The sequence below is a fragment of the Gymnoscopelus braueri genome (assembly GCF_963280865.1).
Source record: "Gymnoscopelus braueri genome assembly, chromosome: 2".
NCBI lineage: Eukaryota > Metazoa > Chordata > Actinopteri > Myctophiformes > Myctophidae > Gymnoscopelus > Gymnoscopelus braueri.
In genome coordinates this window covers 3415613-3428112 of record NC_137604.1, presented here as the reverse complement: position 1 = coordinate 3428112, position 12500 = coordinate 3415613, and the positions used below count along the sequence as shown (strand labels likewise).

The 12500-nt window shown below is 44.5% G+C and overlaps 2 protein-coding genes across 2 annotated transcripts in view; both read left to right on the top strand.

The window, feature by feature from the left end:
- The window catches only part of LOC308075295 (uncharacterized protein), a gene marked incomplete at its 3' end in the record, with an annotated part of 215821 nt that overhangs the window by 123000 nt on the left and 80321 nt on the right, over positions 1-12500 (top strand). The window lies entirely within an intron of this gene.
- Positions 11148-12176, top strand: LOC308104467 (growth hormone-inducible transmembrane protein-like; the record flags this gene model as incomplete). The annotated part of the gene is made up of 1 exon (XM_080454898.1): positions 11148-12176. One exon carries the CDS (start codon positions 11148-11150, stop codon positions 12174-12176), a length of 1029 nt encoding a protein of 342 aa, XP_080311024.1.

The window sequence follows — 12500 nt, the reverse complement described above, 5'->3', positions numbered from 1 at the left end:
GATTGGCTATTTTCACTTCAACTTGAGGTCGCCCTGGGGCACCACATAGTGCTAATCCGGCCCTGACAACAGGTCAAAAGTTAAACATACAGCTTCCATGGCGTCCATGATGATGAAAATATGCTCTATCTGTAACAGTGAAAATAATCACCACCTGTCCCCATGTACAGACCACCTTCACAACACATAGACCACCTGTCCTCTGTACAGACCACCTTCACAACACATAGACCACCTGTCCTCTGTACAGACCACCTTCACAACACATAGACCACCTGCCCTCTGTACAGACCACCTTCACAACACATAGACCACCTGTCCTCTGTACAGACCACCTTCACAACACATATACTACCTGTCTTCTGTACAGACCACCTTCACAACACATAGACCACCTGTCCTCTGTACAGACCACCTTCACAACACATAGACCACCTGTCCTCTGTACAGACCACCTTCACAACACATAGACCACCTGTCCTCTGTACAGACCACCTTCACAACACATATACTACCTGTCTTCTGTACAGACCACCTTCACAACACATAGACCACCTGTCCTCTGTACAGACCACCTTCACAACACATAGACCACCTGTCCTCTGAACAGACCACCTTCACAACACATAGACCACCTGTCCTCTGTACAGACCACCTTCACAACACATAATCACCAATGGCAGCCTGACATTTTGACATTATGGCAGCCGAAAATGTAAAGCAAAAACATTTCACTTCACGTGTGACACACACACACACACACACACACACACACACACACACACACACACACACACACACACACACACACACACACACACACACACACACACACACACACACACACACACACACACACACACACAGTAAAGCATCCAACGGTACTCATGGTTGTGTTGGCTTTTTGCCTCAGTGTATTTCACATCCACATCAACCAACAAGTGTCATTAAAACAGTCTTACCTGAGCTCCACAGCAGGAGGAAAAATATTCCTGTTTTATTCATGTCTGGATTCACTCTCACTGGATTCTCAACTGGAACTTCACTGATCAACACTTGATGTCCTGAACAGCACTGATCAACACTTGATGTCCTGAACAGCACTGATGAACACTTGATGTCCTGAACAGCACTGATCAACACTTGATGTCCTGAACAGCACTGATCGACGATCGCTGTCGTCTGTGTCTTTATGTGTGACACGTCAGCTCTCCTTATCTGATCATCACGTGGTTTCGCTGGAAAGTGGCAGCGATCTTGATGACAGGAAGCTAAACCACAACCTGCCCTACATACGACGGAGCACATATGCATCAAAATGGAGGACTGCTGAACTCTGTAGGTGACAACATGGAGGACCACTGAACTCTGCAGGTGACAACATGGAGGACCACTGAACTCTGCAGGTGACACAATGGAGGACCACTGAACTCTGTAGCCAAGAGGAAAATAGCAAGAGGCGCATTCTCCGGTTTACTTCCCGTTTCTCCTATTTTCTGCGTGACGTAGGTGGACACCTTTTTAGGAGACAGGAAGCAAGTTGGAGTCTATTTGATTCCAATGGAAGAGTCAACGTGAACACAGCTTCTGAACCATTCTTTAGCTCCATGGTCACTGAACTAAATATTGGACCCGATCGTCACAAGACACAAAATATGCACGATTTTCATACTAAAATGGCTTTTTTTTTAGTGACACAAATTAGGAGAAAATCTACTTTGTTATCCACCTTTCTCTATCCTAGCAACACACTCTCGCGAGATCTGGGAAGATATCTGAAGAGTCCATCTGCAGTCTGACGGACGAGATATTTAGATTTGAACTCTATGCTCTGTCCCCATAAGATGTTCTAAAAACTAATAAACTGAGATTCTATATGTGAATGTGGTAGGCCTACGTGAAATCATTATGGACATTTCAAAAATTAAATAAAATGTGTGTTCCAATGCTCAATAATATCATTTTCCATTATTAACTGTCTTGGTTGATGGGTATGATTTGGGAATCATGACATTTTGCTAAACATTCATGCTAAACACATTATAGTCTATAGTGGTAAAATCTATACCATATAAATAAAAGGACCTGTTACAATGTTGAGCAGAATTAGGAGCATATCTAGCAGAAGATAAGACTGAATAATACGTGTGAGTTTGTGGTGGGATTTTTTGGGGTTTCTTTAAAATCATCTTTGCCAATAACAGTGCACTTACAAACATGTAAAGCATTTATTTTCTTTAATGAAGAAAATACATAAATTACACATCCACATGACGTTGTCAGCCAGGGAGAGGGGAGGGGGAGGGTGGTGGGATGGTCGGGGGAGAAGACAACCACGCCTACTTAGGAGACCATTTGTAGGATTTGTGTACTACTTCGCCTCTAGTGGCTCCAATGGAGAATGTGTATCTTTCTATATTAACAATCTTTGTCTGTAGGTGACACAATGGAGGATGTGTTGGATGGAAGTTTATCGCACCATGTGACTGCTGCTGCTGACGTGTCCTTGATGAGTACCTCATGTTTAAAATATAAATGAATAAAAACAAAAATGATTGAATGGATTAATAAATACATACACAAATAATAATGAATGAATGAATGAATACATAAATGAATAAGCAACAGGCTGTAGGAAAGGGAATATATATTCTTCAGGTATTGGTACATTTTTATTAACTTATACTGCCACAGGGGAGAGAGAAAATATATATACATAGAATATTAAGTGAGTTTGGTAGAATATACGTTAATTACATTTATTGTCTCCGCCAGGCCGAAAGGCATGGCGAGAGAGTATGTTTTTCCCCCTGTCCGTCCGTCCGTGTGTCCGTGTGTCCGTCTGTGACCAGCTAATCTCCGGCACCGTTGTCTTGATCACAGCAAAACTGTGCACACACACTCCCTGGATGCCAATTCAGAACCTCTGCCCCAAATTCTTCTCATGGGTCTTTTATAGCGCCACCAGGAGGCCGATTTGTGCAAAACATATTTTTTGACAGTACTCACAAATCGGTACACATTATCTCTATAGTCACTAAACGAAACGGGTCTTTCAGATTTCTCAAGATCCATCCTGATTGGCTAAAAATGTCTTCCAAAGTTTGCAGGAGTGCTCCGTTTTGAACAAATCAAATCAAATCATGAACACAAAATTGCAATTTCCGTGAAATTTTGCACGCACATTCCCATTAGGCAGAGGAAGAACTACCATTAGATTTTTTTCAAATCAGCCTAATGGTGGCGCTATAACAGGCCGATTCATGTTTTTACCTATAACTGTACCGATCTGTATAAAACTTTGTATGCACACTCCCTAGAGGTCAAGGAAAAACCTTTGCCCTGCATTTTTCACATCTGCCTTTTATAGCACCACCAGGAGGCCATCCATCCATCCATCTTCAACCGCTTATCCGGAGTCGGGTCGCAGCCTTCCTCAGAGCAGATTAGGGTAATACCCTAATCTGCTCTGAGGAAGGCTGCGGCCGAAACATGTTAGCATGTGAGCCACTGTCTTGCAATCTTTATTTTGGAGTGCCGCTTTTTTCCACTTAGGTGGTTTTCTTTTGCCACCCTTTTAACATTGGCCTGTTATAGCGCCACCAGCAGGTCTTAGCTAAACAAATGTTTTAACAAAATGCCTCCAATCATGAATGCAGTCAGTGTCCGATTGTCGTGCAAGGCCTACGAAGAAATGGCACCCTTTTCACATTGGCCTTTTATAGCGCCACCAGGAGGCCACAATAACCTACCTGACCTGGCGGAGACCTGTGCTCCGAGGAGCACTTTTTCTAGTTCATTTATGTACTTACTTTCTCACATACTCACTCACTCATTACTTTATATCCCGCTCCAAATCTTTTTTTTATTTTTCTAAATTTAGGGTAGCCAATATATTTTTTTACCCCTTTTTCTCCCCAATTTAGTCGTTAAGCCAATTCATTCCTCCACACACACATTTCTGTGTTGTCATTGCTGTTGTAACCTACTGACTCACCTGCCAGTGAGGAGCCTCCACCAGGAGGACGTAGAGCCTTTGTGCTACTCCTCCCGCCCAACACTCCCCGCTGACAGGTGCCGCCCCCCCCCTCCCAGCCCGTAGGAGTAAATGCAATGACCCATATTCCCCTCCTCCCCCGGCTTCCCCCCCGAACACGGGCCAATGGTGTTGGTGTAGACGCTCCACAAAGCCGGATGCACCACGTGGATTTGAACCTACAACCTCCGTGGTGGTGGGCAGTGACTTTACCACTGAGCCACCCGAGCGCATCCAGCTCCATATCACGGCGCAGACCACTGCTACACTGTCTAACGGTACGGTTACAGAGCCCCTCCCCCGCCCGGTTTTCGGCAAATCAGACCACTGCTCAATCCCCCTGCTCTCTGCCTATAGGCAGAGACTGAAGAAGGAGCCCCCGGCCTATAGGACCGTTCGCCGCTGGTCTGACCAATCAGAGGCGATCTTACAGGACCGTTTTGATCGAACGGCCTGGGAGGCGTTCAAGGTAACTGGGAATCTTGATGTCTACAGCAACAATGTGAGCACCTACATCAGGGAGTGTAGAGGCTGTCTTCAAATACCTGGGTCTGAACATGGAGAAGGACCTGACTTGGGACGGCCATGTCACTGCAGTCATCATAAAGGCCCAACAGCGCCTGTATGGACTCAGGCACCGCAAGCAATTCGGCCTGAGACCCAGTGGTGTACAGCAACTAAGTACATTTACTCAAGTACTGTACTTAAGTACAATTTTGAGGTACTTTTACTTTACTGGAGTATTTCCAATTGTCTATTCTTTTACTTCTACTCCACTACATCTCAGAGGAAAATATTGTACTTTTACTCCGCTACAATTATTTGAAAACTTTAGTTACTTGCTACTTTGCAAATACCAAACGTTAACCACTTTAGGCCTATCTTATACCTAGGCTATTTGAAAATAGCTCACAACACGTTGCATTGTTGATCGGCTATTTTCAAACAGTTTAGTACTTTTACTTTTGGTACTTTAAGTACATTTTGATAACAATACTTTAGTACTTTTATTCAAGTACATTTTTAATTTGGGACTAACAGAGTACTTCTACATTGCAGTATTGATACTTTTACTTAAAGGTAGGGTAAGTGATATTTTTGGGTTAAAACAAAAAGTATTTTGTTAAAAGGTTAAAGCACTATATTCTGATAGTAATCATTTCTGACAAGCTTCCTGACAAGCAGCTTCACATCCTGGTACCACAGCTGTTCTGTACGGACAGAGACCTCAAGACCCTGAGGAGGGTCTTTCTGTACGGACAGAGACCACAAGGCCCTGAGGAGGGTCTTTCTGTACGGACAGAGACCACAAGGCCCTGAGGAGGGTCTTTCTGTACGGACAGAGACCTCAAGGCCCTGAGGAGGGTCTTTCTGTACGGACAGAGACCTCAAGGTCCTGAGGAAGGTCTTTCTGTACGGACAGAGACCTCAAGGCCCTGAGGAGGGTCTTTCTGTACGGACAGAGACCTCAAGGCCCTGAGGAGGGTCTTTCTGTACGGACAGAGACCTCAAGGCCCTGAGGAGGGTCTTTCTGTACGGACAGAGACCTCAAGGTCCTGAGGAAGGTCTTTCTGTACGGACAGAGACCTCAAGGCCCTGAGGAGGGTCTTTCTGTACGGACAGAGACCACAAGACCCTGAGGAGGGTCTTTCTGTACGGACAGAGACCTCAAGGTCCTGAGGAAGGTCTTTCTGTACGGACAGAGACCTCAAGGCCCTGAGGAGGGTCTTTCTGTACGGACAGAGACCACAAGACCCTGAGGAGGGTCTTTCTGTACGGACAGAGACCTCAAGGTCCTGAGGAAGGTCTTTCTGTACGGACAGAGACCTCAAGGCCCTGAGGAGGGTCTTTCTGTACGGACAGAGACCTCAAGGCCCTGAGGAGGGTCTTTTTGTACGGACAGAGACCACAAGACCCTGAGGAAGGTCTTTCTGTACGGACAGAGACCTCAAGGTCCTGAGGAGGGTCTTTCTGTACGGACAGAGACCTCAAGGCCCTGAGGAGGGTCTTTCTGTACGGACAGAGACCTCAAGGTCCTGAGGAAGGTCTTTCTGTACGGACAGAGACCTCAAGGTCCTGAGGAGGGTCTTTCTGTACGGACAGAGACCTCAAGGTCCTGAGGAAGGTCTTTCTGTACGGACAGAGACCTCAAGGTCCTGAGGAGGGTCTTTCTGTACGGACAGAGACCTCAAGGCCCTGAGGAGGGTCTTTCTGTACGGACAGAGACCTCAAGGTGCCGAGGAGAGTCTTTCTGTACGGACAGAGACCACAAGACCCTGAGGAGGGTCTTTCTGTACGGACAGAGACCTCAAGGCGCTGAGGAGGGTCTTTCTGTACGGACAGAGACCTCAAGGTCCTGAGGAAGGTCTTTCTGTACGGACAGAGACCTCAAGGCCCTGAGGAGGGTCTTTCTGTACGGACAGAGACCTCAAGGTCCTGAGGAGGGTCTTTCTGTACGGACAGAGACCACAAGGCGCTGAGGAGGGTCTTTCTGTACGGACAGAGACCACAAGGCGCTGAGGAGGGTCTTTCTGTACGGACAGAGACCTCAAGGCGCTGAGGAGGGTCGTTCACACAGCAGATCACCGGGTGCAGTGGCGCCGGCGCCTGTTTAATTAAAATACACTGTGTGTGTCCCCACAATTCAGTCCAGTCAATCAGTCCAGGCCCCCCCACCTCGCCACCACGAGCGAGGTGGGGGGGCCCAGGCTGGGTCTCCCCACCGTGGGGGGGAGACTATATTATTGAATAGTTAATTAACACATTGACTGCCAGAGTTTAAAAAAATCGTCCATAGCTGTCCTTGCCAGCTATTTTGAGCATTCTGACCAATCTTTGCAGACCCACAGAATATTTTGTGCTAGGACTATGAACACATGGAATCGAAGAATATAATCTCTACTTTAATCATGAAAAAAAGTGAGTTGATAGCATGTTCCGTTTTTTAGGTAGAGGTAGTTGAATACAGCTCTTTTTCTCTAGAAAGAGATCTGGCCATTTTAGTGAAATGGACACATGCAGGCAGAAAAATCATTTCAAAAGTGATCTGACATTTATTTGCACCTTCAGTGACACCAGTCATCTCAAAAAGTTTAACTTTTTTTTTTAAAGAAAAGCTTTTGAATTACCTTTTATGGTGCTGTTTATACCTATGCCTTTACTGTTTCACTCCAAAGTGCAAGATTATTTCAACTTGTTCAAAGTCAAGTTATATACATCAAATAACAATAAATAATAAATCAAATTTCAAAGTGCAACTTCAAAATAAATACAAAAGGTCATATATAGAAATAAAAAATGTCAGAAAAGTTTCACAAGAAACAGACTCTCAAGCACTAAAGAGATTCGACCCGTTTATTTTCGCCTTCAGTGTGTGATACATTACATCTGTACATCAGACATCTGTACAGTACACACTGTACAGTAGATGTTTTCAAACTTTCAAACACTGAGAAAGTGCTTTTAAACAGACTTTCATGTTGCTTTTGAACATGTAAATTCAATTTGTTTCCAAACTCTAAGTTTCTCTTTTCAAAGTGATAGTTCAAAATGTAAGAAAATAGTACAACATGACAAAATGTTTCCTGGCCCAGTCACGGTTTGTAAAAATAAACAAAACAAGCATCTAGGATGCACAAGGGGAAAAATAGGAATACTCAGAGCATAAATAAATAATAATAAATCAAAGTTCAAAGTCAAAATAAAAGAGAAAGGTGCATTTTTGATTGATTGATTTGATGATTGATTATTCAAAAATATGTTGGCTTTGTGTGATAGTCAGTGGTACACTCCACACAGAGAGGCATCATACAGCTTTTACACTGTAACCTAGTTTCTTTCCTCTCTCCCCTTCGGACACAAACCCTGCACTTCTTGGCTGCGTACTTTCTTTTGGCGGTGCGGGGGATTGGGACAAGCTGATGGGCTGATGGGCGGGGGCAGGTGGGTCTGCTGGGACTGGGACATCAAGTGGGACATGACTCACAGCTGTCCAGGACTTGATGACACTGAGCAAAAACGAGTACATACATTTACAGTTGCCATTCGGATTCCTTGCCTTGTAAATGATGAATGCGTTGTATAAGCAGATCTGGAACAGGTAGACCACACACCTGTTTGTCCATTTCGCTGACTTCCTGACGAAGGGATAGTAGCTGATGTTCTGGTCCAGCCTGTCCACTGCATTCATGTTCTTGTTGTAATCAAGGCTGTGGGAGCCAAGTTCGAATGTTGTGTTTAATTATATTAATAACTGCTTATTTTGTGATTTGTATTTTGAGTTCATGTATGTGGAAGTATACGATTGTTAAATAAGCTAAGTTAAAAAGGTTTAAATAAGTTAACAATTTGTTTAATTCATGATGAGGTTCCTTAGGTTAAAAACAAGGCTGTTACTGTAGCTTTAAAGAGGGTCAAGTTTGCATGTTTGGAATCATAACAGCTGAAATCAATAATATATCAGTATACCGATATTAACCTGCGGGCCACATTAAGTGAAGGTGGGGGCCGCATGTGGCCCCCGGGCCGCCAGTTGCCCATGCATGCTGTAGACAGTAAGATGTAACTTTGACAGGTACATGGGTGTCTTATGGGTGTAGTGTATCTTGTAGACCATCCCCATTGCAAGTTGCTGTACTCTGTCCTCAACCCTGAGCCATCCGACCCTAGCAAAGTGAGCAGGAGTTAGATGAGTTGTAGATGTAAGGCCAAGAAGTATACTTACCAGTTTGTTTTGGGATGTCTGGAGTCTTGTTTTTAAGGCCTTAGTGGTGTTGTGGTACCATGAGGTGCATGCATAGTCGAAGTAACCTTGGATGAGTGCTCCTGTTAGAGTCCTCAAAGTATTCTTACTGACCAGAGAGGAAATCCTATACAAAAAACTTTTGTTCTTTGGTTGACTTTTTTGATGACTCTTGTTACCATTTCATCACTGGAAAGAGTTGCCTCTAGAATGGAACCTAGGTAGGTAATTTCCTCTTTTCTTGTGATAACATGTCACCCACTTTGATTGAGAAGCCTTCGGCCTTGCCGAAGTTAAATTTAGACCCGAAGATAATGGATTCAGTTCTTCCCAGGTGTACTGATAGTTTGTTATCAGCAAGCCAGGTGCAGATTCTACCAAGTTCAGAGCTAAGGGCTTTTTCAACCTGCAACCTGTCCCTGTCTGAGACCAGCAGAGCTGAGTCATCCGCGAACAGGAACAAGTTGCAGTCACCAGCTGATGTTTGTTTTGTTTCTTCTGTTAAACATTTGCAATAATCAACTGAGCAAACAAAACAGTTTGAGCTGATCCAACAAGGCAGAGCAGTGTGAACAATGTCAAGGTGAGGTAATTAAAAATAAATATGTAAAAAAAGTATATTAAGAAACAGTTACTTGTCATATTATGAATATTATAGTAAAAACTATTAAGGAATGAGGGTTGTGCCAATACAAATTGGAGCTGAAGTCTGGAAACATGCAATAGGTGTTGAGCCATGACGTTGAACTCAGTTTTAGATCCCACCTACATGACTGTCAAACCAGTTGTGAGAAATATGGGTGTGCCACTAGATTCTGACCTCTGTCTTAAGGCTAAAAACTGTGGTTCGGACATGTTTTTTACACCTGAGAAACATCCACAGAATTTGACCCATCCTTTTTACACCAAATCTTCATACAGTTATCAATGCCCTTATTTCATCTCACCTGGACTACTGTAACACGACCAGCCTTTTGTGCAGACAAAAGGCTGGTCGTGGACGAGGTCTGGTCTTCAAGTAAGTCTCCAGTAAAACCCTTAAATGAGAGAAAACGGCATGGAAAACGGCCAAGAAACAAAACTCACAACCATTGGCCAAAGGCTGGCGCTATGAACCGTTTGACCTACAGCCATAAAACCTCATTACACATATGTGTGACCTTTGACCACTGACCTTTGGATCTCCCACCATTTTGAATTATATGAGAAACTGTTAAAATGTATCTCCTCCTGGGGGGTTTGAGCGATCTGTGCACAAACTTTGGACCAATATCTAAATTCCAGTAGTTCCATGAACTAACGCATATTGCAGTTTTACGAAAATTCTTCTTCTGCCTTTATGCTACATGAATGCAGTGTCATATTTTTTCAAAACATAAGCGCTGCCAAATGGGGGCACTATAGATGGGTTTCCGCGCGACGTCATCACAGAGCAGAGTGCGCAATCTGCGCATGCGCGGGGGAGAACAAACCGGAAGCGCCATTCATTCTGTTGTTATTTTCGGGATTTAGATAGGCATAATGCTGCTATTATAGGCATAATAGGCATAATGCTGCTATTATATACAAACAGATCCAACTTCCGACAAATCATTTTTATTGAGTAAAGAAGATATTACAAACTGCATCATTTAATCTACTTTCATTAAACCCGGTGAAGACCATTTATTTTTATGAATGTACAATGGCCAGAGCTGCTGCGGGTAATAGCGCCCTCTACAGGCTCATCCCGCCACTGCGCGCGCATCATCCTCTCATGTTTACAAACAGGAAACCCATCTAGCAATCGTTGCTATAGTGCCCCCATAAAAAATGCTAATTTGAACAGGCATAAGTCATGTATCGTTTCACGGCCGTGAAAATAGCATAGATCTACAAGCTCACAGCGCGTCATTTCACACAGCGTTGTGAGCTTCTAGATCTGCAATTTTCACTGCTTCTTAAACTTAAAAAAAAATATATATATGGAAATTATTTGTTCGTTTTGTTTTTAATTGATGACAAGTTGTGATTTTTTTGTTGTTGTTGTTTCTTTTGAAATTATATATACTAGACCATACCCGGTGAAGTATGCAGGCGAAAGTAGTTGCAAACGGGGTGTTATTGCGCGTGCTGTCGTGTTGATTATATCATGGATAATATTGCCCGTGTGCGATAGTGTCAGCGATATACACCAACAAGTAAGTTGTTGCTGTGACGTCATGGTGGTTAAAGGAGACCTCTCAGCCAATTACAATGCGAGGTTGGTGGCAACTGTGACATCACCGCCAACATAAAAGAGAAAGAGTGTTCATAATATGGAAAACACATTTCTATCCTGAACACTGAAGTACAATAAAGACAGCTAGCTTGTTAGACTGATCATTGACCATGTCTCTTGTAAGGCTATCATGTCTACGGAGTCTCCCCACGGTGTCTGGCCTCCAGCCCATGTTGACGCATGGCGCCCCGGCCCTGAGAGGTTTCACCCTGAAGCCTCTGCTAAAGCCTTATCAGGTATATCCCACAAAGGTCAGATATGGCTTCTTCCAATGGAAACCCACCAGGGATCTGTTCAAAGAAGCAGCATTGGAGCCCGCATCAACCACTGCCATTAGAATTGCTAGCATAGGGAGAATGATAGTGGCTGGCGGAGCTGCCGTTGGCCTCGGGACTCTGTACTACTATGGAATGGGCATGTCGAGTGAAATCTGTGCAATTGAGAAAGCAGTGAGCTGGCCCCAGTACGTCAAAGACAGGGTCCAGTACACCTACATGTATTTTGCAGGCAGTGTTGGACTGACGGCCTTGTCAGCCGCCGCAGTGAGCAGAAGCTCGTTTCTCATGGACCTGATGACGAGGAGCCCATGGATGGCATTTGGAGCGTCTTGTGCGGCCATAATGGGAGCTATCAAGTTGGTCAGGTCCATTTCATATGAGGACAGTTCAAAGTCTAAACACGTGGCCTGGATGATCCATGCAGGTGTGATGGGAGCTGTCCTCGCCCCTCTTACTCTCCTGGGAGGACCTCTGATGACGAGGGCTGCCTGGTACACCGCAGGTATTGTGGGTGGCCTTTCTACAGTGGCCATGTGTGCCCCCAGTGAGAGGTTCCTCTACATGGGCGGGCCACTGGCTGCTGGTCTGGGAATGGTCTTTGCCTCCTCCCTCGCATCAATGTTCCTGGCCCCCACCTCAGCGATTGGAGCAGGGTTCTACTCGGTGGCTGTCTACGGGGGCCTGCTGTTGTGCAGCGGGTTCGTCCTGAACGATACACAGGAGGTCATCAAGAGAGCGGAGGAGACCTGTCCGAAAAAACAGAAATATGACCCCATCAATGAGTGCATGGGGATTTACACAGACACATTCTTACACAATATCTTTGTGAGTCTGGTTAGCATTCTAGCAGATAGGATGTAGTCTTCACTGACGCTGTAGAACCTAGAAAAGGTAGTAGGTGTCCAATCAGCTGAGGCACAGATTTCAGTCAAGGGAACACCCTCTGAGCAGTGCCCAAGGTGTAGCCGTGCCCCTGTGGACTAGCTGATATGGTGATGATATCAACAATGTGAGAGTCTGTTTCAAAATACTATGACCCCGGACTCTCTCACCTTAGCAGACAGAAAGCTGAAAGTTGAGCTCAAGACTTGCTTACTGACTCTCGTTTCCTGGCTTAAGCTTTTACCTTGATTTCCATAACAGGCTTTTTAATACTTTTCATTGGTTCAATATTTCTTTCACCAA